The sequence below is a fragment of the Dendropsophus ebraccatus genome, chromosome 9 (genome assembly GCF_027789765.1).
Source record: "Dendropsophus ebraccatus isolate aDenEbr1 chromosome 9, aDenEbr1.pat, whole genome shotgun sequence".
NCBI classification, from domain to species: domain Eukaryota; kingdom Metazoa; phylum Chordata; class Amphibia; order Anura; family Hylidae; genus Dendropsophus; species Dendropsophus ebraccatus.
In genome coordinates, this window is record NC_091462.1 from 15,559,024 (window position 1) to 15,584,846 (window position 25,823).

Below are 25,823 nucleotides of genomic sequence, written 5' to 3' on the forward strand. Positions count from 1 at the left end.
GAGACCCACCACTGCCACCCCACAGTTGCAAGGTGAATTTTTTTTACAACTGTGGGGGTTGCGGTCACTTGTGGGTCACAATGTGACACCACCGACTTGTATGAATGGCCAAGTCACCTGATCTGGCGGCGCAGCAAGGTGTTTTTTTAGTCATGGAATGGTAAATTGATGTGTGGAGGTAGCCTGTGTGCTTTTTAAAGGGAACCTGTCACCGGGGATGCGGGCATAGAGCCCGCCCGACCCCCCGATGCAGTTCCCCGATACTTACCCTTTCTGACGAGTCCCGTTCCTGGCTCGAAGATATCAGCGCCTGAAGCCGTGTGCACAGGCCGCTGAGATGAGTCCGATGCCCATAGAGAATGACGGCTCCATTCATTCTCTATGGGTGTCGGACCCATCTCAGCGGCACGCGCGCACGGCTTCAGGCGCTGATATCTTCGAGCCAGGAACGGGACTCGTCAGAAAGGGTAAGTATCGGGGAACTGCATCGGGGGGTCGGGCGGGCTCTATACACGCGTCCCCGATGACAGGTTCCCTTTAAAGGGTTTGGCCCCTTTATAGTAAAATAGATTAGTATACAGTATTAGTAACTGTACACTTGGCTGCCCTACTCTGTTTTTTTTTTTCTGTCCATAAAATGGCCGACTATGTCCCGCCTCGGTCACATGCTTGGTCACATGCTCCTCCATGTTGGCCATTTTATGGACAGGAACACCACACAGCAGGGCAATTTAGCCTAGAGGAGTCTGATTTTTAGCTCTATGAGGTAGGCAGGGAGCTGCTGTCAGTATATACAGTGAGTATAGTTACTAATACTGTATACTGATCTATTTTACTATAAAGTAGACAACAACTTTAATCACCATGTGCCACTGTCAGTATATTACATGGAACAAATCTTAGCCAGAGGTTAAATATATTGTAGAAAAGAGAAAGAATTTCATTCCATTATAATGTATTACATTTCAGCCTTTCAGCACACACTTACTAACTGCGCATGCGCCCACTTCTACCACGCAATCTCAGTCCTCCTTTTGAAGTAAGTTGCTCAGCCACCTCAGCGCGCCTGCGTTGGTGAAATCTCGCGACGTTACTTCTAAAAAAAAAAAAAAAAAACAATTGCGCGAGATTTGCCGACGCATGCGCCGTGAGCCTAATGAGTCCCTGAGAGGTGCCAGTACCGGCAGAATTGGTAACATATTTACATTGATACAAAGTATGTGATGATGCGCCGGGCGGTACCATGTGAGCTCCCGGGAGGCCGCTCCGGCTGAGGCTCCGTCGTCCATGGGGCTATGCGGTGACAGACCACCCTTGTCTATGTATGCAAAAGTGACAAAAAGCCAAAAAAGCCAAATCTTGCTCTTTTGAGGGTGTTTTCCCCTAGGAGGCAGCATGTCAGGAGGACCCTCGCCCCCTCCCCCTGTAGAGGCGTCCAGTGGACCGGTGGCAGAGAGCTGGTGTTACACTCAGGTAAACAACATCTGTCTTTCCCATTGCATCTGTTACATTGTTACTAATGGTGGTGGGATCATGTGGGCTGTACTGTAACATGGCTGCTGGGGAACTACAAGTCCCAGCCAGGGCCCCAGCCTGTGCTGTCCTGTACTGGGGAACTACAACTCCCAGCCAGGGCCCCAAACTGCCTGTGCTGTCCTGTACTGGGGAACTACAACTCCCAGCCAGGGCCCCAGCCTGTGCTGTCCTGTACTGGGGAACTACAAGTCCCAGCCAGGGCCCCAGCCTGTGCTGTCCTGTACTGGGGAACTACAAGTCCCAGCCAGGGCCCCAAACTGCCTGTGCTGTCCTGTACTGGGGAACTACAAGTCCCAGCCAGGGCCCCAAACTGCCTGTGCTGTCCTGTACTGGGGAACTACAACTCCCAGCCAGGGCCCCAGCCTGTGCTGTCCTGTACTGGGGAACTACAACTCCCAGCCAGTCCCCCAGCCTGTGCTGTCCTGTACTGGGGAACTACAAGTCCCAGCCAATCCCCCAGCCTGTGCTGTCCTGTACTGGGGAACTACAACTCCCAGCCAGTCCCCCAGCCTGTGCTGTCCTGTACTGGGGAACTACAAGTCCCAGCCAGGGCCCCAAACTGCCTGTGCTGTCCTGTACTGGGGAACTACAAGTCCCAGCCAGGTCCCCAAACTGCCTGTGCTGTCCTGTACTGGGGAACTAAAAGTCCCAGCCAGTCCTCCAGCCTGTCCTGTACTGGGGAACTACAAGTCCCAGCCAGGTCCCCAATCTGTGCCCTTCCAGCTGCTGCAAAACTACAACTCCCAGAATGCCCGGCCACGCTAGGAGCGGTAGTATTTACAACAGCTGGAGGGCCACACTGAGGTGAAGTATGGTGGGGCACGTACGTTCCATAAATTAGGTATCGGGCTGGGTTACGGCCTCAATAAAAAAAGAAAAAGTTGTGGTCCGGCCTGACACGTTTCATACTGATCTATAGAAAGTGTTTGTGTGGTGGGTGAGGGGTTAATAAAGCTGCATATTATGTGACTGGACTGCCTGTGCTACTTAGAGGGGAACTACAAGTCCCAGCCAGGCCCATTCCATAAGGCAGTGTGCCACAACATGGGACTCTCCAGCTGTTTGGAAACTGTGACACTCAGCATGCTGGGAGTTGTAGTTCTGTAACAGCTGGAGCATCTTAGGTTGCAATACGCTGCCTTATTAATTGGGCCTGGCTGGGACTTGTAGTCCCTTTGTTACTAGGCCCGTTTAGTCACATAAAGCAGGTATGAGGAACCTTCGGCCCTGCAGCTGTGGCAAAACTACAATTCCCATCATGCTTTGGCTGTCCAGGCACGATGGGTATAGTAGTTTTACAAAGCTGGAGGGCCAAAGTTTTTTTATCCCTGCTGTAACTCGTCAAAAATTGTCGGACTACAAGTCCCAACAGGCCCCTAATAAAAAAAAAAAAATTTCCTGGTCATGCAACTGCCAAGTTGGCAGTAAATTTATTTTGATTGTACCGATCGAGGATCATGGTGGTTATGTTAAAATGTGATTGGTGCCGGAGCAATAGGATTCCTGGCTCCTGCATTTAATTGTAAAGTGCTGCAGAATCTGTTGGCGCTATACAAATAAAAATTATTATAATTATTATTTTTATTTATTTATTATTATTATTATTATTATTATTTATATAGCACGGGGAATATTTATTTTAGAGGCATAATGGGAATGTTTTCCTGCATTAAAGAGGTACTCCAACGAAATAATTTTTTTTAAAAAATCAACTGGTTTCAGAAAGTGCCAGAGATTTGTGATTTACTTCTATTAAAAAAATGTCAAATCTAGTACTTATCAGTTGCTGCATGTCAGACGTAGCCATAGGTGTAGGGCATACAGCGGCTGATAAGTACTTGAAGACTTGAGATTTTTTTAAAGGAAGTAAATCACAAATTTCTGGCACTTTCTGACATCAGTTGATTTGAAAGAATAATATTTTAGCTGGAGTACCCCTTTAAATCAGAATGACACAGAAGGGTCAGTAAGTTTTTGGGAATAAAATATCTTGGGTCTATATGATGTGGATTAGTAATGTGCATGAGGCCTTGAGGCAATGTCACTGCCGTTGCAGAACTACAACTCCCACAATGCACTGAAAGTCACTGCCTTGTTACAGAACACCAGCTGCTGCAGAACTGCAACCCCCATTACACCCGGCAGCTGCTGCAAAGCCACAACTCCAGATAGGTCTTGGAAGCCGCAGGTCTCAAGCTGGTCCAAAACTACAACTCCCATGATGCCCCGACAGTGGCAGGTCTCCAGCTGTTGCTACACTACAATTCCCATGATGCCCTGCAGCAGCAGCTTTCCAGCTGTTGTGAAACCACAGCTCCCACGGCACCTTGACTGCTGCAGCTCTCCAGCTGTTGCAAAACTGCAATTTCCATGGTGCCCTGTCAGCTGAAGGCTGTTAAAGGAATCATGGGAGTTGTAGTTTTGAATCTGACGAGCGACAGTTTGTGGAACACAGGCTTAAAGGGATAGTCTGGAGAAAGTAAATGTTTTAAATCAATTGATTGAACTGAATATTGAACGTATATTGTAATTTGTGTAAAAGCTTTGCCCTAGGTGGGGACCAAGATGGCGGCACTACTATTCTATACATTTGTTGGTGGGATGTTCAATAATCCTAACTATCCTGAGTGCACGGGTTGAGCTGTTTCTCTTGTTATTAGGCAGGGTTCACACTATGTTTTTGTAATCCGTTTTTTTTTTTGCAAAAAACGGATCCTTTTTTTTTTAACGGACACAAAAGTAGGGTCAGCTACGTTTTTGTGTACTTAAAAAAAAAAAAAAAAAAAACGGATCCGTTTTTTTAAATAATGGAAGTCAATGGAAAAACGGATCAAAACAGATGCACACAAGCATCCGTCTTTTCATCCGTTTTTTTGGCAAAAAAAAACGGATTGAAAAAACATAGAGTGAACCCAGCCTTACTGTAACGTTTCCCCTGGCATTTTATGTAAGTGTTAGCCGAAAACTAAAAGTAAAATACAAAACACAGTTTCCAGAGGTCTTAAAGTAAAAACCAGGGTGCTGGGGAGGGTGAAAGAAGTAGCACGCTCTCACCTCCCCTACTCCAGCGCTGGTGCTGGCATCCCGCAGCTCCGGTCACCTGGTCCCAGTCACTTCTGAGTGGGGACCTGGGACGTGGTATCCGCTGTTCCAGTGAGAGGCCGAGGCGGGTCCCTGCTACATCCGCTGACTGACTGAGTGGGCCTGGCCCAGAGTTCTATAAAGGGAACAAATCATCACGATTGTGCTGATATGGTTCCCAGCAGTGCAGTAAAGTATAGAGCTACTATGCAGCTTGCGGAGCATACCAGCAGCAGGAGCTTTATTAAAGGGGATATCCAGCGCTACAAAAACATGGCCACTTTCCCCCTACTGTTGTCTCTAGTTTGGGTGGGGTTTTGAAACTCAGTTCCATTGAATTAAATGGAGCTTAATTGCAAACTGAACTGAAGACAACAGTAGGGGGAAAAGTTTTAGTAGCGCTGGATAACCCCTTTAAGGGGGAAAAGATGTTTTATTATACCTTGTGAGGCTGGGAAAGGGGCGGCAACCAGTCATCTAGGTGGGGAGCGGTCCGTGACTAGTCATGGCTTTCTGCCAGAGCGGGAATCATGTGATGTAGTGGGGAGCTGCCCGTGACTAGTTCACTAGGCCGCTAATTTGTCTCTCTGCCTGTCAATCATCCCCGCACTGTGCGCAGACAGGCAGAGAGCTGTGACTAGTCACGGGTAGCTTTCCGCTGCGAGTATGCAAGTTAACCCTCCGGCGGCCAGAGCATACATCACCTGATCCCCGCTCAGGCTTGCTTCGGGGGACGTCCCGCTCAGCCAATCAGTGGCTGCGGCGGGGAAGCCCACTGATTACCTGAGTGAGACGGGCAGACGCCGGGAACCCCCGAAGCAAGCCGGAGCGGGGAGGAGGTGATGCATGCTCCGGCCAGCGGGGGGTTTTCTTACATACTCGCAGTGGGATGTCTGTCCCGATACGAGTATATATTCTCATAGAGATGCACTGACACTGGATCTGCTGCGGATCCTGTAGGTGTGAACGCACCCTAAGGCTGAGTTTACATCTGTATTTGCTGTTCTCTTTTTCAGTTCCATCCAAAAATACCACAAAGATGAAAGTGATGGTGATGTCAGATCCATCATAGTAGAGCCCCAAACGCAGACGTGAACATCAGCCTAAAAAACAAGATAATATCCAGCTCACATTCTCCTTTATCAGATCTGTATTAGAAGGGTTCTCCAATCAAAGCAAATGTTTCCTCCAGGGCTGGGAGTGGTATATATAATAAACATATAATACTCACCTCCCCCATGCTTCCATTCCTCCACCGGTCTCTGCTTCTTCTGGGTTCTTTTTCAACCTGATACCACAGGACCTACCCGGTCTGCTAAAGAGTGGCTCAGTGACTGTTACTGTGGGGTTGGGATGAAAAAGAAACCAAAAGAAGCAGAGGAGCAGGAGGAGGGGAGTATAGTATGTGATTTTTACACTACGCATAACAATGGGGAAAACTTTTATTTTGCCCAGACAACCCCTATAATTCTTTTATCATACCTGTTTAACATAGTTTATTATGTAAATAAATAAGAACGTAGAGCCACTAGTGTGTATTACTACATGGCGGCCACTGCCGAGAGAGATGCCGAGAGAGTAGCCGCCTTCCTCCTGCGTCTCGCTGCCCTTTTTTGCCCGCTGCTTTAATGATGGGAGTAGAAGTCATAGAACGTGTTAGTAGTTCACGTGTTTGCATCTAATACCTGTGTCATTATGAGGATCTCGGGCAGACAACCTGTATTACTAGATAGCCCATATTTTTGATGTGACTCATAAGATACCTTTAGCGTAAGGACGTTCCTTGCCTTGTGTGCAGTGTGTGACGTCACTGGTGTGTGCTGACAGCAGCATGTCTGCCTACAGGATTGCACTATAGACATGTGTGAACAAGTGCTTATCTTCAAGGGGTTTTTCACCCTCCGATGAGGACTTTTTTTTGCTTTCTAATGCCTTCCTCAAACTTGAATTTTTTTCTCCTTTTAAAGGGGTTTTCCCAGTTTAAATGCATATCCCCTTTTTATTAATGGGGTCCCTTAATAGGCTGACCATTGGGGGGGGGGGGGTCCGCTGCTGGGACTTCAAGGTATTGGTTGACTACCTTGATGATCTTTCACTTAATAGTTCATCACTGACCCCTGGACACAGTTCAACCAACTTGCAATGTTTTCCTCTGTCCAAGGAGTACGGGATAGCAAGGTGATGGGTGAGGGTCTCCAGAAACGGAATAAAGTATGAATATGTGGCTGGCACTCCTTTCGATCTCTATGGGGCTTCCAAACTTTACTGAGCACCACAGCAATGCTGTAAAGTCCCGAAGAGAATGAATGGAGGTCCTGCCTGCTCTCTATTTGGGAAAGGTGGCGTACCCAGTGATCATCCTGTCCTGTGGATGGACGGAATACCTTGTACAATTGGGCGTACCCCTTCAATTGGTTTTATTGTATACCAAACAGTTCATCTAAGACCCCTGAACACACTGCTGGGGGTCTTTTCATAAAAAAAAAACCTTGTTCATGTAATACATCCCCTTTAATATTAGAAACAGTAATTCCGTATTTTTTTTTAGAGTTGGCTACATTCCCAGAATGTCAGCGAGACTCCTGAGAAAAAGGAACACCTCCAGACTCTCATAAGAATAAGCTATTCACCCTATGTGCAGGGTCTCCACGGGCAGCCCACACAGCTTACTTCTGCCTGTCCTGTCTCACCAGGTAGCGGAGCATGGACAGATAGAGGAGGCTGCAGCGGTTACTGATGCTAAGAAATGTGTTTGTTCGGTTCAGTTTTGTTTTATTTTGGCATTATTATGGGGGCAGCCATATTGCACAGCAGTTAGCGTCTGCTTTACGGCAAGCCTTATGGGCAAAGAAAACAATGGGCTGGATCAGACTCATTGAGAGAGTTTTCTAGGCATGCTTTGTGACCTTTGTAGAGGTCATTGTACAGGGAGTGGGAAGCTGGTAGCTGTGACCATCACCTATTGTGAACAGCCTGATCCTGTCATATCTACATACGGGTGTGATAATAAGGAGGACCGTGCTAGAACGTGATTATCAGTACCTAAAAATATGTTTTAACATAGTTATTAAACAGTTGGGTGATTTTTGATGACATATTCCCTTCAAATGAGTATTTAGTATAATATGTATATTAAGCTGTGATAAAATGGATGAAAAGAAAACAACATACCTTCCCCGCTCCCCCATCATCATTGTTGTTGGTCCCTTCTCCATAGCGCTTCCTTGTGTCTGTGTTGGGGGGGGATCCATGCCCCGAGTGCGCCTAACTGCTTACTGGGGACAACGAACAGAATGGGAACGGCACTGAGGATGAAGGTAACAGGCATACCTTCCCCTTTAAGGTAATTGGGACTGAGTGAATTAAGCTTCAGTACCAGGCACAACCAAACTCAAGCAGACTTTTTTATGCCGAGTACTAACCCTTAGCTCAGCTGATGGACTTTCTTGCTCATGCCGATTCCCAAGGATAGGTGATCACCATAATACCTTGTAAAATGTGAACATTTTTTTCACGTCCTGTGAGACTGATAAATATAACACATGCTCAGTCATTGCTTTCGATTCTGTTCACAGGTCAAAGTAGTGAAATTTTCCTACATGTGGACCATAAGTAACTTCAGTTTTTGCCGAGAAGAAATGGGTGAAGTTTTAAAAAGTTCCACCTTTTCATCGGGGCCAAATGATAAAATGAAATGGTAAGAATTAGCCGAATCTGCTGCCTCCTGACGAGAACAGAAGTGTGGAAAATTCTCACGTAACACGACAAATCTCTTTACGTCTTCAGGTGCTTGCGAGTTAACCCTAAAGGACTGGACGATGAGAGTAAGGATTACCTGTCCTTATATCTGCTGCTCGTCAGCTGTCCGAAAAGTGAGGTCCGAGCAAAGTTTAAGTTCTCCCTGCTAAACGTAAGGCGGGAAGAAACCAAAGCCATGGGTGAGTATTCTGTTTTATGTTTAGTCATATGAAGTGTTAATCCTATTACATTATATAGGTTGATGTTTTTGTGACTTTAACCCCTTCTGGACTGGTCCAGAACATGTCTAAAAGGGGTATTACCATCAAACATAACTTTTTATATGAAACTAACATATTTGTTATTATCTATTCAGTCTCCTTCCCCCAGTTCTCAGCTGCTTCTTTATGCTGAAGGCACAAAAATCTGTGTGTGAGCTTTTCTCTCCATCTCCCCCTCCTCCCCCCTCCCTTTCCAGACAGCTGATGTAAACAGGTCCCTGACTGGCTTTACCTGCAACTTTGTAGCTTCTTTGTAATGCTTAGGGTTAATCTCGGGTCATGTTGCTGATGAACTCACTGTGATTAACCCTCCCGGCATTACAAAGTTGCATCTAGGGACTTGTTTACATCAGCCGGCAGGGTGGAGGAGGGGGAGATAGAGAAAAAAGTTCACCCACTGATTTTGTGTCTTCAGCAAAAAGCAGCAGCTGAGAACTGGGAGAAGGAGACGGAATAGATAATAACAAGTATAAAAGGAATTGTTAGTCTCACCATGGGCAGCAACATATGAAAAGTTATGTGGTTATAGCTTAGTGATGCTATAACTTATTCATGCGATTCTGAGATTTTATTGCCAGCGTCGTTACGCACACAGTGATACTAAATATGTGTCTTTTTTTTTTTTTTTTTTGCATTTATTATTACATTTTAGACTATAGAGATTGTGTGTGTATGCACTTTATTTATTTATATATGTTTTTAGTGTTTCTTTTTATACTTTATTTTACTGTCCCATCACAGGGACTTTACTGTCTGCCTGATGATAGGCACATTACATAGCAATGCTTATCTGCCTTACAATGTAATGTGCCTCTCATAGGCATTGCTGAGCCTGAGCTATGACACTGGAGGCCTCTGCTTGTCATAGCTACCATCGGGGCTGTGTGATTGCTGTGCACAGCCCTGATGGTGAACAGAGGGAAAATTATGTCACCCTAGAGTTAATTGCCGCAATCCGAGCTCTGGTCTCTGCAGTTGCGCCGGGTGCCCAGCTACCACTGACAGCCGGGACCTGCCACGGATGGAATGGGGCAGTTCCATCCAAGGACTTTACTGTACGTCCATAATCGGTAATGCACCATAAAAATGGACGTACAGTTGCTTCCTTGGTCGGGAATGAGTTAAAGGGCTTGTCCTGGGGGGGAAAAAAATACAAAACTTTTTCTCGCCTAACCACAGGATGGGCTATCGGTAGTTGATTAGCAGGATGCGAACACCTAGCCCCCCCCCCCCCATTGTTTAGCTTCTGCACTACACACTGAGAACGGAACCAGAAGCAGTTGGCTCTGTGGTGATGGGGGTACTGCAGCCGCAGCCCCTATGCACTTTAATAAGAGTCAAGGCTGCAGCAACACAGTGCCATCTGGCTCCATTCCTCCATATTGTGGGAGCTAAATAGCTGACCTGCAGTTGTTTGCACCTCCACGATCCTGTGGATAGACTATGAATAGTTTCCTCCTGGATAACCCTTTTAAAAGGGTTCTCCAGTGCTACAAAAGCATGGCCACTTTTCCCCCTCTGTCCCCCCTCTGAAACTCTGTTCTATTGAAGTAAATGGAGCTTAATTGCAAACCACACCTGAACTGGAGACGAGAGGGGGGAAAAGTAGCCATGTTTTTGTAGCACTGGTTAACCCCTTTAAGTCCAAGGGTACTATTACACCAAATGATTATCGGTCATACTCGGCTGATTACCAGCGGTCCCGGACGAGAAGAGTTTGGTGTAATAGATCACGTTGAGAGGCAACGATTAGCCGACGGCATGTTTTTAAAAAATGGCACAACAGGAGTGGCAGCAGCAAATCGCCACGTTCTTCTATGGGCCACCCAGACGATCTAAAGATCGTCTGGGCAGTCCCTCCCACGGCCCCCCACTTGTCCCAGCTTAATTTTTTTTGTATAGGCCACGTTCACACATTCAGGATTTAGTTGAGGATTCTCTGCCTCAATCCTGACAGAATCAGCTGTAATTTCACCAGCTGTGCATGTGCATGGGCCATGGCCGGTCTGTGCGATGTGGACATACTCTTTCCAGGGTTGTATTGCTTCTTTGGTTTCATTGCTATTTTCTGGTGGATTGGCCACAGTTGCCCATTATTTCTCACCATTGGTAGTTGGCCGAGCTGTCATAGAGCAGGAGGAAAATTTTCAGAAATCTTTTCACTTGTATCTGTAAATCTCTGATCATTTGGGCTGAGGAGTCATGTGGGCGGTCCTACACAGTGATTGACAGCTGTCTGTTTCTGAGAGAAGCCGGAAGGATTAGTTATCCTGAAACCCACAAATCTATATATCGGTCTCCTCAGCTCCTCCTGTTCTATGACAAGATGCCCACAGATGAGATCACATTTTCAACTTTGAAAGGTTACCTTTAAAAGTTACCATAAACCACTTTATTAGCTTGCCACTGAATTGTGCAGACCCTAAGGCTGTGTTCACACATGGCTTTTTTTTGTGGCGCTTTTTGCTATAATTCTGTTTTGGGCTCATTTTCGAGAAAAACATTGCAGAAATGACCCAACTTACATAAAGCTCATTTTTAAAACAAGCTAGTGGCAAAAATTGCAAGTGTGAACACAGTCTAAGGCTCCCTTCACGCTCCAGTAAATGCGGTAAAGAATGTATGTTTCTATTGGGCATGGAGACTCTTCAGGATTTTTCCTGAAGGATGTCCTTCTGAAAAATAGTTATATATATATATATATATATATATATAAAGCTAGTGGGCACCACTAATAATCATGGAGTGCTAAACCAATTCATATAAGTAGTACATCATTCTCTTAAAAGAAAAAAAGCATATGCAAAAAATGGTAGCACATCACAAAAATCTTTATTATAACACTGACAAAGATACAAAATACCACATAAATATATGAATGTACAGGAGTAGTAAAATGAAGGAGACAACACCCCAAATACTACTTTATATTAAAGCAGGACTTATGGTGACATTTTAGTGTTTTTAATGTAGAGCAGTATTTGGGGTGTTGTCTCCCTCATTTTACTACTCCTGTACATTCATATATTTATGTGGTATTTTTGTATCTATGTCAGTGTTATAATAAAGATTTTTGTGATGTGCTACCATTTTTTGTGCATATGCTTTTTTTCTTTTGAGAGGATGATCTTCTGAAAAATAGGGCAGGAAATTATAGAAACTATCCTGTTTTCATCCGGAATTCTGTCATTCAGAAGTCTATGGGAGCATCCGGAATTCCGGACACTTTCCTGATGTGCATCCGGGAAACATCTGGAATTCCGGATGCTACAATAGATTTTTTTTACCTGATAAGGAAATCCTGAAAGCAATTCCTGATGGTTTTCTAAATTGTGACTGAATGCCAGTTTGGGGAGAGAAGCATACTGGCAGATACCTCAAAAAAAATAAATAATTGCTATATTCTAAAATGCAGAATAAAAGTTTGGGAGTTTATCAACGTCCTTGCGCTTATTTTGGCTGTGGACTTATTTTTCTTACTATAATATATGTACTGCAATTTAGTGCTATTTTTACACCACTAGCTTATGTTGTTTTTAATCAATGAATATTTGCCTCAAGGGCGCATAGAGTCTTAATTGTGCACACCAGTTTTCCACCTCCGATCTAGCGTAGTTACTATGTATAATTTATTTTTTCAGCTAATTAGAAAGTGTGCAAAATTTTACAAGTGTCGTGTGCAATTTTTTTTTTATAAAATTCTAGCAAAAAATATGTGCACAAAAAACACTTAAAGTGTCACTGTCGTTATAATTTTCATATTCTAAATTAACAGGGAATGTGATATAAAGCATGTAAGAAATTTACAGACTTTTTTTTTTTTTTTTTTATATATATATGTATAGTTATCATGTTTTAACAGAAAGTTATACTTTGGCTCCCTTCACACGACTGGAAAATCTGTCCGGATTTATCAGGAAATCCGAACAGATAGGGTTATATCAGTCATACGGCACCACTGTAATTTATGCATATGGTATACTAATTGCTGGTATCTGTCTGGTGGTCAATGCTGGGATGTATCAGGAAATCCTGAAACCAATTCCTGATGGTTTTCTGAATGTAAAAACTGATTACTGTCAGGAAAACCTGATGGTTTCCTGGAGGCCTTTTTGGCGCCTCCTGATCAGGATTTCAGGACAGTAAAAACGACCACGGTCGTGTGAAGACTGGTCCGCCCTTTCGAAACCTCTTTCTGTGATCCAGAAGGGAGAGCAACTAAGGGTGGTATTACACCGAACGATTATTGTTCGAAAAATCGTTAAATCGTTCGGATTTGAAATGACCAACGAGAAACAGTCGGTCGTTTAATAGAATTTGGACCTATTTTTATCGTTGATCGTTTGAAAATCGTTCGCATGTAATAAGATGTCGTTCGCAGTAGCGGCGAACACAGTGGCGACAACAGGGCAAACCCAATAACGATCATAAGTAACGATCATCGTTCTGTGTAATTTAGTGAACGATTTCAGGTTGTTTGCCATAGCGGTTGTTTGAGTTTGTTTATCATTGAAAAATCGCTTAGTGTTATACCCTAAGGCTAGGTTCACACTGCGTTTTCAGCATCCGTTTAACGGATCCTTTTTTTGCAAAAAAACTGATTGCAAAAAATGGATGCATTTGTGTGCATCCGTTTTTCCATTGACTTCCATTATAAAAAAAAAAAAAAGATCAAAACGGATGCGTTTTTTTTTTTTACGCACAATAAAGGACTGTTTTTTGACCGTTAAAAAAAACGGATCTGTTAAACGGATGCTGAAAATGCAGTGTGAACCTATCCTAGGATTGCCAGCTGCTGGGATGGGCCTGGTCCGTTCATGTATTTTTGACTGTCTGGCATGTAATACAGAAGAGAGCTGCAAGGGCAGAAGTGATAATTGTCACGTGTTAAAAAAAAATATATATTTTATTATGTTTTACAGTCAGTTGTATATTCTTTTATATATGTGACATTTTTATGCTGTTTGTTATACAGAAAGTCAGAGAGCTTACCGATTTGTCCAAGGAAAAGACTGGGGCTTCAAAAAATTTATCCGGCGAGATTTCTTACTTGATGAAGCTAATGGCCTCCTGCCGGATGATAAACTCACATTGTTTTGTGAGGTGAGTAGGATTATTTAATTTAATTTATTTATTTATATATAATATGTATATGTATATTTCTGTTGATGCTTTCTGGTCTTATTTTATGTTTTTATTTTTTTAAATTTGGTTAAAAGGCAGGAGGTTTCTTCAGTAATGCAGATGTCTGTCTTGTGAACAGCGAGATTACTTGTCAAGTCATCAATTGGTTTCAAAAGGCTAAAGTGTGTTTCATATGGACCTAACAAAAGCCTATTTCTGCAAAAAATAAAAATAAATAGTAGCAAATACTAGTATTTCTTGTTATATAACCCTTCTGCAACCTATACATCTCCATGGTAACAAACCACAAACTCTGCATAGTCTGATCCTACAGTCACATTTCTATATGTCTGTTCTCCATATCAGGCTAACCTACCAAATATAGTTACTGTCTCGTGCGTTTCCCCCCCACGTTTTTGTAGTATGAAGAACGTTGGAGACCTCATGATCAGACTACACTGTTTGTTGTCTGTCGCCTTGGAGACACAGAACAAATAAGTTTTAAAGACCTATTACAAAGTTGCTTTATTTTACTTTTTAGTTATATTGGTGCAGAGATGGGTTTAGCCTTTAAACAGACACGATTTGTAGTATATAGCAAACATGATTTACCTTTGGTTGTGATTCTCCGATCCTCCATTGCATCCTTGGCAACTTGTGTTGGAAAGCTGAGCAATTCCAGGCAACAAGTTGTCCACCTATCCCTAGTAAAATAAAAATGCACACTCACAAAAAGGGGGAGCTGAGGTAGATCGTATGTGTAGGCCATGGTTAAGAGACTAAAGTTGTTGTCCAACTATTAAAGGAAAAGTCGGGAGGGGGTGGGGCAGTGGAAAAAATTCATTATGCAGGGGGTGAGGGGAAAAAAAAAAAAAAGCCAATATGCTTACCACTCCCAGTGTCCATGCAGCACCACATCATGAAGCTCCCAGACCCTGACGGCTGTCATCTTCTCTCCAGTTCCAGGTATGTCACAACCCAGGCTCGGCGTCAGACTGGTGAGATTTAGCCTGCTCAGCCAATCAGTGACTGCAGCGGTGTCCCATCCCAGTCATCGGCTGGCTCAGCGGGGCATCCGTCAGCCAGGTTGACACATAGCCATAGGGAAGTTCAGAAGACAGCTGGCGGGGTCCAGGAACGAGATGCACGTCTGAGCGGGTGTCGGGACTGGTGACTATATAACTTTTCCTTTATTTCCCCACCACCCTCAGCCCGTAATGAATTTTTGCCCCCCCCCCCCCCCCCTTTTAGGACTTCCCTTTTAATAATAACACCCTATCCGGTGGGATCTTGAGTCTCTCAGTGGAGGCAGGGGCCACTCCTACGCCTTGCCACTCCATCCGTTGTCTGTGACGGTTATTTAGGAAAGCTGAGCGCTAAAATCAGGTCATCGTGGCCCAAAATGACCTTGGCATTGAACGTTTACGCAACCTCCATCAGTGAATGGGTTAAGGCTGTAAATGGCTTTGTCTAGTCTTAGTATAGCATGTGCTGTAGCCGTAATGACTCGCGCTCGCCCAGTAAAGGTCGGCAAAGACGCCGCTCTCCCCGTAGTTAGCTAAAGCAATTTGTAAGTTTCAGAAACCAGTCAAGTGCAGAAGGTCAGAGCGTGGGAGCGGCTGCCCGGGACATGGTCACACGTCCTCCGCACCGCCATGGCTTGATTAGTAGCTTTCATGGCTCACGAATGTGTTAACCGCCAATACACTTCCTTTTGATCCGCGTCTCCTCGAAAAGTGTAAAATTGGCAAGATTGCAACTTAATTATATGATATGATGGTGTGCAAGGGAATAATTGATATACAGCCCCCGAGACCACATGGTGCAAATATAGCACATCCCATTTCCATTTAGACAAGTTAAATGAGCTGTACAATGAATTTGTTATGAATACAATTACGTGGCTGACAAAGAAGATGCAGCAACTGTCTGCTCTCCGAGCGAGCACAATGCGAACTGACTGCTGCGTCTCCCCGCTTAATGGCCCAACCAATTGGTAATTCGGGTAATCGGTTGGATGTCATTAAGAGCACGGGCATTTGTGGGGTTATTCTGTGTATTAAAATAGCATTACATATCGAGAGATTGCAGCAAACGCCGCGCTCATAAAGCACGCTGTGTATTACAGCCCTTAAAGGCACAGTAACCCTTTTATTCTATTTATTGTATATATATTTATTGTTGGGGTCATACTGCAGTGCATTATGTATTCTGTCTCCGATCCAGCACAAGCTGCTGTACTGACAATCTTACTGTGCTTGTGCAGTGTCTTACCAGTGGTGGCGCTGCAGAGTACATTGAATATTTTGCTATAGGATTCCTGCACAGATTGTAACTGATCACTGGGGTAGCTGGTAGTGGTAGTGATCAGACAATGTGTGGACAAGCCCTCTAAGTTGAATGTTTCAATACCTTAAATTTTTCTATTGAGAAAAAAACTAACTCAACTACACTTTTTGGGGGAGATTTATCAGACATGGTGTAAAGTGAAACTGGCCCAGTTGCCCCTAGCAACCAATCAGATTCCACCTTTCATTCCTCACAGACACTTTAGAAAATGAAAGATAGAATCTGATTGGTTGCTAGGGGCAACTGAGCCAGTTTCACTTTACACCATGCTTGATAAATCTCCCCCATTGTTTTCATCCAAAAATAGCGCATCTGTTGTCCTCAGTTTGTTTGTGGTATTGAAGCTCAGTTTAGTGAAGTGAATGGCAGTAAGTTGTCAGTAAGTTGTCATATCACACACAACCTGAGTACAAAGGTGGCGCTGTGCTTGGAAAAACTGTTTTTTAATCCTAAAAATTCCCTTCAAACATACACAAAAATGCTGTGTGAATCCAGCCTAACTTGTGTCCAAGGTAGGTATCATATAAACTCTCTTTCTTTCTTGCATTTTGTTCCTTTATTTAAATGACTCATACTTACAGCTGTCCATAAAAGTCTGTGTACAGTTGAGTGGGGAAGGAGGAACTAATTAAAGGGGTACTCCAGAGGGAAAGTTAAACAGACTTGTAAATTACTTCTATTTAAAATATGTAATTCTTCCAGAACTTATCAGCTGCTGTATGCGCTGCAGGAAGTGTTGTATTCTTTCCAGTCTGACACAGTGCTCTCTGCTGCCACCTCTGTCCATGTCAGGAACTGTCCAGAGCAGGAGCGGTTTTCTATGGGGATTTGCTGCTGCTCTGGACAGCTCCTGACATGGACAGAGGTGGCAGCAGAGAGCACTGTGTCAGACTGGAAAGAATACACCACTTCCTGCAGGACATACAGCAGCTGATAACTAGTGGAAGATTTTTTATTTTTTTTTTTAAATAGAAGTAATTTACAGATCTATATAACTTTCTGACACCAGCCTTTAAGAAACCTTTATGACACACATAGCAGTTTTATTGTTCTGAATGTTCATCTTTTGTATCCAAAAACGTCTCCTTTCCCAGGTGAGTGTAGTTCAGGATTCTGTGAACATATCAGGACAGTCCAGCACAAACAACCTGAAGGTGCCCGAGTGTCACCTGGCAGAGGACATGGGTTATCTGTGGGAGACCACCAGGTTTACAGACTGCAGCCTCTACGTGGGCGGCCAGGAGTTCAAAGCTCACAAATCCATCCTTGCAGGTAACGTCCGGCGCCATCAGCCTCGTCTTTTTTGACTTGGGCTCCTCGAGTCGAGCGACAGTCTGACCCGTCTGTCTCCTCTCTTGCAGCTCGGTCCCCGGTATTCAATGCAATGTTCGAACATGAAATGGAAGAGAGCAAGAAGGTAATAATGTTCCCAGCTTTGTGCCAGCGAGATAAATCAGTCTCCTAACTCCGCACAACTGTTTGGGGTTTTGTTCTCTAATATTTCACTGGAAAAAAAAAAGTTGCTTTTGCAGACGGTCCCTATTCTGCATTATTTACTGCCGTCATTTTTTACTGCCCCATCCAGATAGCGCCAGGAGTTTTTGTTGTTTGTGTAACAGGATTGTCCGTCTATTGTTTCATTGCGGTGATATATTTATAGAGACGTGTCAGAAGTATTTATGTGGCTCTGCAGGAATCCTGTAAGACGGTTGTGATGTTCCTCAAGTAAAGAGCATCCGATACTTAGGAAATCCTATTTTTTATTTACCCAAATTGTAAATATAAGAGATTATATGAAGACCCTCCCTATAAGAATACTAGCCTATTATCTAGAGTATCTTTCACTATGTAAAGTATCCCATAGCTGAGATTTTACTACTATGGTATCCAGTCCAGACAAAAAAAAAAAGCATACTCTCCCTCCCTAATCCCCCGCCCCCCCCAAAAAAGCATACTCTCCCTCCCTAATCCCCTTCTACTGTCTCTGACAGCTGCTTCTCGGCGCTCTCTGTTTCTTTGAAAACATGGTAAACCTAAGGGAACTTCCTACTTTTTTGGAAGCAAGAATAAGCAGAGCACCAGAAGCCATCAGTGTGGCTGTGGCAGGTAAGTATTCCTTTTTTTTTTTTTTTTTTTTTTTTTTTTTCTTACTGCGCCCAGGCCCTATGTAATTGTATTTTTTGTTCCTGGACAACCCCTTGAAATTAGCACTTAAAAAAAAATAATAATAAATACTGATATGGCCTCAAATATTAGCAGCATAAACTAGTGACAGAAATGCTAAACAAATTGTGTAGGACTTTTAGCATTTTGTTCAGCTATTCTCCTAATATGCAGGAGAATGGGATTTGTGCTGCAACACTCCCCAGCTGCTAATTGACAGTTGCTGTCTATACACAGCATGAATGGGTAACAGCCAACCAGCAGCTGGTGGGCGGGGTTTGCTGCTGCTCATGAATATCTGGGACTAATGAGCTCATGCAGATAATTGAGAGGACTGCTTATTGTCCATGTTGTTCAGGAGAATACCTCTGGATCAGCTGCACAGAACAATATAAGTGATACATCATTCTGTTCAGCTTCTCTTTCACTAGTTTATGCTTTCTGAAATATGACACCAGAAACCTACTGACAGTCTCTTTAAAGAGGCCCTGTCACCCCTGGTGCCAGGGTGACAGGCTCCCGATTCACCCGCTAGAGCCCCTCATACTTGAGCGCGCCGGGTGCCGCTTCTTTGGCCGGTCCGAAGACTGAGATATCCCCGCGGGAAGCCCGGCACGAGCCGCTGAGATCAGTCCGATGCTCGGACTCACCATTCATTTTTTATGAGTGTTGGACTCATCTCAGCGGCGCGCGCATCAGGCCTCCCGGGGAGATATCTCTGTCTCGGGACCGGCCGAAGAAGCGGGACCTAGCGTGATCAAGTAAGTATGAGGGGCTCTTGCAGGGGGTCGGGAGCCTGTCACCCCGGCACCGTTGTTCGACCCAAGATGGCGGCCATGGTCGACAGTAATCTGGTGAGTATAGTGCACCACACTTCCAGGGTCGGGGGGGGGGCACGGGGAAGGGGGCCATTCACTTACATAACACATATTATAAAGTTGTATAACTTTGTAATGTGTGTTATTTAGTGAATAATTTTTAAATGCTGCACTACCCCTTTAAATTGGGTACAATTGTAGCAAACACCCAGATGTGAGAAGAGTACACGTTTTTTGCCCCTTCCCTTTGGATGTCAATAAGAATGGTTGACATTATCTTCATCGGGCCCGTAGAGTTGAATGGTGCGGCAGCCTTATCGTCCAGCTTTTTCACTCTCGTCCGTGGAGGGTTTATAAGGACAGTAGTGCATTCTGGGAGAGCCGCCCACCGTACAATACGGCGTCTATTTTAGTATGATCTCGTTGCCAGCTTGTGTGCTTGTTTTATTTCTCGGTACAGAACAGAGTAGACATTCACGACATGGAACCAGAAGTATTTAAGGAAATGATGGGCTACATCTACACAGGAAAAGCACCTAATCTGGAGAAGATGGCTGATAACTTGTTGGCAGCAGCAGATAAAGTAAGTCATTTGCCAATTAAAAGTGTCTGTGTATTTTCACACCTTCCCTAAACTGACTGTGAATGTCTTTATACAGTATCATTTACATCACGTCAATGTTTCAATGCATATAATGTGTCATCTCTTAAAGGGGAAATGGCTCCCCCTACAATGTTTAATCATTTCCGTATGTCTTACATCTTGCCTTCAGGAATTCTCATATATGTCAGTGCAATTCATATTTAGAGAGAGAAATGTTTAAACAGGATGTGGTTCAAGCCCCTATACACATAAGGCTGGGTTCACACACAATTGTTGCAATTTTTATTTTTATTTTTATTTTTTTTTTTTTTGCAAAAAGAGGATGGAAAAACGGATGCAATAGTGTGCATGTTTTTCCATTATAAAGGAAGGATCAAAACGCATCCCTTTTTTTTAAAGTGCGACTTTCGTTTTTGTTTTTTTTTTCCCAGAAATCAATAGTACAGGTGATTTTTATAAACTTTGTCATTGGGTTTATTAAGCAAATATGCCATTATCTGCATTCAAAAAGACTTTCCCCAGCCCCCCCCTCCCTCCTCTCTCTTTCACTGCTCATTATCAGACATGTCCCTGTCTGTTCTATGGAGAAGGGAAGAGGGAGATAAGTCGGCAGCAGAGAGGAGAGAACAAAGCATTACACAGCGGGACCCGTGTGAAAATCGGTATTCAGAAGTCAGTGCTGACATCAGAGGAGAGAGCCCAGTGATAAAGCTGTAAGCTGTTAACTCTTTGTTGTCCTGTTTTGGTTCCTCATCTCACTTCACCTTTCCCCTCTCCATAAGAGAACCATGAAGACAGGGGGGAAAGCTTCAAACTGTTTTTTCATGATAAAAATGCATTTTTCGGCTAATAAACCTAGTTACAAAGTTTCTTAAAATCGCCTGTACTTTTGATTTTCTGTACGTACAGATGCGTTTTGATCCTTTTTTTTTTTTTTTTTTAAATAATGGAAGTCAATGGAAAAAATGGATGCACACAAATGCAAAACGTAGTGTGAACCCAGCCTTGGATGCGTGTTGGGAAACCCAATGTTTTTGACCAGACCGCCCAACCATCTGTTATTTATAAGGGCCTCCCGATTTTACCCCTATAGACCATGTTAGGAGAAAAAACAATCAGGCATATTAAATTTCCATGGTCTGATCAATTTGTTCTTGGTAGGGGGGGGGGAGGGATATGTCTCCTCCACTTCTCTCTTGCTCTTCACCCAGAATACATATACTTTGGACAGTCAGCACGGACTGAGCAGCATCAACAGGGTATTGGGTAGATGAGTGTTTTCTTTTTATTATTGTTAAAGTGTCACTTTCTTTAGACATGTCAAAGGTTTTGATCGGTGTGGGTCTGAGTGTTCAGACCCATACCGATCAGGAGAACGGGGAGAAGACCACATCCACTCTATGGAGCGCAACTTTTTTTTTTCTTTTTTCTAACTTCGTAAGGAGAACCCACTGTAATGTTTTTCTCCCGGCTTGTTCTCCCGATTGGTACGGGTCTGAACACACAGGGGGAGACTGGTGCAAACTGCCCACAGCAACCTTCCCTGGCTATACGGCTAGCTTTTTGGCAGTTTTTGCACTTTTTAGTTTAGGCAAGTATAGACTGGGTCACTATTTTACTTTTCGCTCCTCGCTCAGCATCACCTCCATCTGTATCCTGAATGCCAAGAAGAACAGATAATAACGTTTAAATATAATTCACGATCTCTAACAAATCTTGGTTGTCCTGGTTTGTCAGTACGCTTTGGAAAGGCTCAAAGTCCTATGTGAAGAAGCCCTATGCAATAGCCTGTCCGTGGAGAATGTTGCCGATGTCCTTATCCTCGCAGATTTGCACAGCGCAGAGCAGCTGAAAGCACAAGCAATAGACTTTATTAACAGGCAAGTGAAACGTTCTGACGCGACCTCCGTTCGCATCTCTGTTATTGTTCTGGTTTTCTGTTGCATAGATGTATCAGAAACAAACTTCCCTTTTATCTGCCCAACGTGTTTCTGTGACTTGTATTAGTGACCTCATCAGGGGGAGACATATGTAAAGAGATAATATTTTGTAGATACACAAGTTTGTTCACTTTTATATCCTTCCACTAGTCATCTTTATAGTAGCTGTGGGAGCTAGAGTTTCCCTACATATGGCACATGACCGTTGGTGTTGGTGGCAGGCCTTAGGTTCACTCAGCATGCACAAGCGCAAGTGCAGTAGCTCCTAGGAGTGGTCCTGACCCATGTGTATATTACAGAATAATGTAAAGCAGCAGGGCAGTCCGATGATCCCTTCTGGAATCTGGGCCTGAAGGGCACTTTAGAATTTTGGAGGGTAAATAAATGCTTGATTAAATAATAAAGCCACAGAAAACCCCTTTAGGACTCTCCTTTTGGGTTCTGTAGGATTCGCATGAGCTCCCATGATACAGTTGAGCAAGTTTAAATCCGGGTTTGGCAACTTCTCCAGACCCGAACACACAGCATTTAACTTCTTGCATCTGGAAATGTTGGTTACCGCCCCAGGGCTGCCAGGGAAAACATGGTTATAGCCTATGCCTGTGTCCATGTTGTCCAGGACTTCCGAAGGTGGCAACCAACTTTTCTTGACGCGGGAAGTAAAATGCTGAGTGTTCGGGTCCGATGAAACTTGAAATTCACTCATCTCTACCCATGAATACACTTTTTGAGAAGACTGTTGGTCTATATTTTTAGTTTTATTTGTTATGTCTTCTCCACAGATGTAGTGTTCTCAGGCAGTTGGGTTGTAAGGACGGTAAAAACTGGAATGGCAGGTAGGTATTGTTTTTTGTTTTTTTTTCTTTTTTCCCTCAGTCAGTAAAAATATTTTCTCTAATTCATAATGATCTCAATATGTTTTGTTGAATTTTCCAGCCAATCGATGGACGTAATGGAGACAGATGGATGGAAATCCATGATCCAATCACATCCACACCTAGTAGCAGAAGCCTTCCGAGCACTCGCATGCGCACAGTGTTTGCCTTTCGGATTTCCAAGGAAGCGGCTAAAGCTGTCTTGAGCCGCCCGCGCCAAGCTTTTGTCCTTTCCATCGAGGACTTTACAGTCAGTGTTCAGAACTGTTTTACCTACCACACAAGCCGAAGCTTTTTATTTCGTTCTGTTTCTTCCCCACTCTGGTTGTGCGCACACAAGACTGAGGACCTATCTAACCTTTGCTTTGCAGATGGATAACTTCATCTTAATCCACAGCTTTAAATTCGACAGGTTGTTTCTCGTATTCACTAAATTGCCTTAAATTATCAATTCCGGTCTCGGTTACGATGTTGGCTAGATGTTCCGTTTTATTGTTGTTTTATTATATATATATATATATATATATAGATTTTTTTTGTTTTGTTTAACAAACCGTGCCTTGTCATGTGACCAGGCTATGTGGGATTGCACTAGCGCCATGTTACATTGATAATAATACTATTGGCATTATGTGTTTTGGAAGGATAAGCCTCAATTGACTTTCTGTTTTTGTCTTGGTCGTTTAATGGTTGATGTTCAGAACGAAGTACCTTTTGTTTGGTAGATTCATCCATTTCTGTGCTGAAAGGGAATGTGGCCCAAAAAAGTTTTTAGACAAATCAACTTGAAAGTCTGAGGGTGGTTCCGACCACTGGACCCCAACCAGTAATGATAGTGAGGTGGTTGTTGGTGGAGAAGTCTTTGAGAGTCGCTTAGCTGAAAGTTGAGAGTACACAGGTGTTCAGCTCTGTCCACGACCGTGGTGAGCACCCCCATCAATTGCACTGTTATGACTTATCTAATTTATAAGCCAGGGGTAGGGAACCTTGGCTCTCCAGCTGTTGCAAAACTACAACTCTTATCATGCCTGCACAGCTAAATCTCTGGCTGTCCAGGCATGATGGAAATTGTAGTTTTGCAACAGCTGGAGAGCCAAGGTTTCCTACCTGTTGTGCGCCATAAATTTTTTGCAAGAAACAGATAGTTCAGGCACCGGCTTATTTTGGGATCCATGCGATAACAAAATCCATCTCAACCTATTGTTTCTGGCCAATGGTTGTCATATTTACCCCATTGACATGAAGCTTGCCAAAAACTACTGAAGCGTGTGATACTACGTCCTTCGGGGCATATAGAGCATTTCTTCCAAAACTGGTCAACAAATACCCAGTTGATAGGTATCGGAATGCCCTCTTCTGCTAAGTTGTGAGTCACAGAGAAGTCGCCAGGCTTGGGACTGTCATTTACTTAAAAGGTACCTGACTGCCTAGCATGGGCCTGCATCTCTTCATGACTTTGCAGGTAGTCTTGAAGCTGGCCATGCATTTCAGTAAGTCGTTGTAAGAACTTGTTCTGCTTGTTGAGCTAAGCAGTATTTCTCCTGGTCCCACTTACATGTGAAAACTCAGCCTGATTGAGTGTGCATGTATTCTTAAAGGCGAGAGGGGAAGGAGGAGCTCTGGCGGTGACTTATCTCTTAAAGATCAAGGGTTATGGTAAAATCCTCTCACTCGAGATCCAGTAGGCCAGCATACACATTTGATAGTCAGACAGTTGCCCTAAAATCAACAGGTCTGACCACCATTTATCTGTGTTCAGTCATCTTGAGTTTCTTGTCACTTTATCTCCCATCCTTATAGTCACTCCACTCTGCTTCCTATTTATGAACAATGTATGTTTCTAGAATTGGGGAAAGAAGACAAAAAATTGCACCAGCCGTTTTCTACAAAACCGATATGTCTCTGAAAGACCTGGATAGAATATTTAACAACTTGACAGATGAGGACAGCTTAAAAGGTTTTCCAAGATTAGAAAAAGTCTATGGGTTGTGTCTGGTATTGCTGCATTCACCCGAATGGAATTGAGTTGCAATACTTGACTGATGTTGAGCGGACTTGCCAAAGTGAGTTTGGCAACGTTCCCCAAACCTGAATGTTTAGTATTAGTTTAATGCCACCCTAGGGAGTCCTGGAAAACATGCATACAGCCATAGGCTGTATCTTTGACACAAAGTGTATGACACGGACGGAGACTCGTGCGCTCCAGTCCGCGAGCTGAGAATTCTGCAACGGAGTTTCCGTCAAAATTACTCAGTGTGTACCCACCCTAAGGCAGTATTTTCTCCAGCTATCAGGAGTCAAATGCTGAGCATTTGGGTTCAGAGAACGTCACCAAACCCCAACAGTTAGGCAAGTCAACTCAACACCAGACTTCACACACTGGCGATAGTGGCTCACTTTCTTGGGACAATTTAGACCATGTTTTCTAATGCTGGAAACACCTTTTTAGGGCTTATATTTACAGGTTTAGATTTATTTTTCTTATCGGACACTTAGCTTCATCCATGTCCTATCTCCCGTTAAAGGCAAATGTGGCCTCAGGGGCATGCTAGTATTTTTGCAACAAGCTTACAGTTTATCTAAGCCAGCATTCATTTACACTATAAGGCTGGGTTCACACTACGTATATTTCAGTCAGTATTGTGGTCCTCATATTGCAACCAAAACCAGGAGTGGATTAAAAACACAGAAAGGATCTAATCACACAATGGTGAAATTGAGTGGATGGCCGCCATATAACAGTAAATAACGGCCATTATATTAATTATTATATAACAGCCGTTGTTTTAAAATAGCAGCAAATATTTGCCATTAAATGACGGCCATCCACTCAAATTCAACATTGTGTGAACAGATCCTTTCTGTGTTTTTAATCCACTCCTGGTTTTGGTTGCAATATGAGGACCACAATACTGACTGAAATGTACATAGTGTGAACCCAGCCTTAGAGGAGACAGTACTTAAGTGTATTCATCATAAGGAGAGCAAACGTGTGCAGAATTGGCTCTGGTAGGTGAACATGACACAACTTTTTTTCGGGTTGCCATAAGTGCAATAAGAAGGCCATTTTCTCCCCCGCCATCGAGTCTAGGAAAGGAATCGTCTGTTTTAGTCTTGTTACTTGTTTACAGTCCCAGCTTCATTTCAGTGGTTCGTTTCTGTTCCTTTCTTATACCCCAGATGTCACCTGTAACTTTGACCATGGGCCGATTCACTTTAATTATGCACTTTATAAAAAAAAAAAAAAAAAAGTTAATGAAAACTTATCAATTTGAATGGAAGATTCTTGGTTATGTTTTCCGTGTGCAATATCA

General features: G+C 43.5%; 1 protein-coding gene across 1 annotated transcript; it reads left to right on the forward strand.

Moving 5' to 3' along the window:
* Positions 1-1,155: 1,155 nt before the first annotated feature.
* SPOPL (speckle type BTB/POZ protein like) lies at positions 1,156-23,479 on the forward strand. The gene is made up of 10 exons (XM_069985072.1): positions 1,156-1,473; positions 8,193-8,314; positions 8,404-8,555; positions 13,612-13,739; positions 17,204-17,381; positions 17,471-17,526; positions 19,551-19,673; positions 21,432-21,574; positions 22,417-22,470; positions 22,571-23,479. The coding sequence occupies exons 1-10, from the start codon at positions 1,396-1,398 to the stop codon at positions 22,713-22,715; spliced, it is 1,179 nt and encodes a 392-aa protein (XP_069841173.1). The 5' UTR covers positions 1,156-1,395; the 3' UTR covers positions 22,716-23,479.
* Positions 23,480-25,823: the final 2,344 nt, after the last annotated feature.

Excerpts from the sequence above, each read along its gene's own strand:
- SPOPL (XM_069985072.1), top strand. The coding sequence starts at position 1,396 with ATGTCAGGAGGACCCTCGCCCCCTCCCCCTGTAGAGGCGTCCAGTGGA. Across the intron at positions 17,527-19,550 it reads AAATGGAAGAGAGCAAGAAG|AACAGAGTAGACATTCACGA; the intron begins GTAATAATGTTC and ends TTCTCGGTACAG. Across the intron at positions 22,471-22,570 it reads GGTAAAAACTGGAATGGCAG|CCAATCGATGGACGTAATGG; the intron begins GTAGGTATTGTT and ends TGAATTTTCCAG.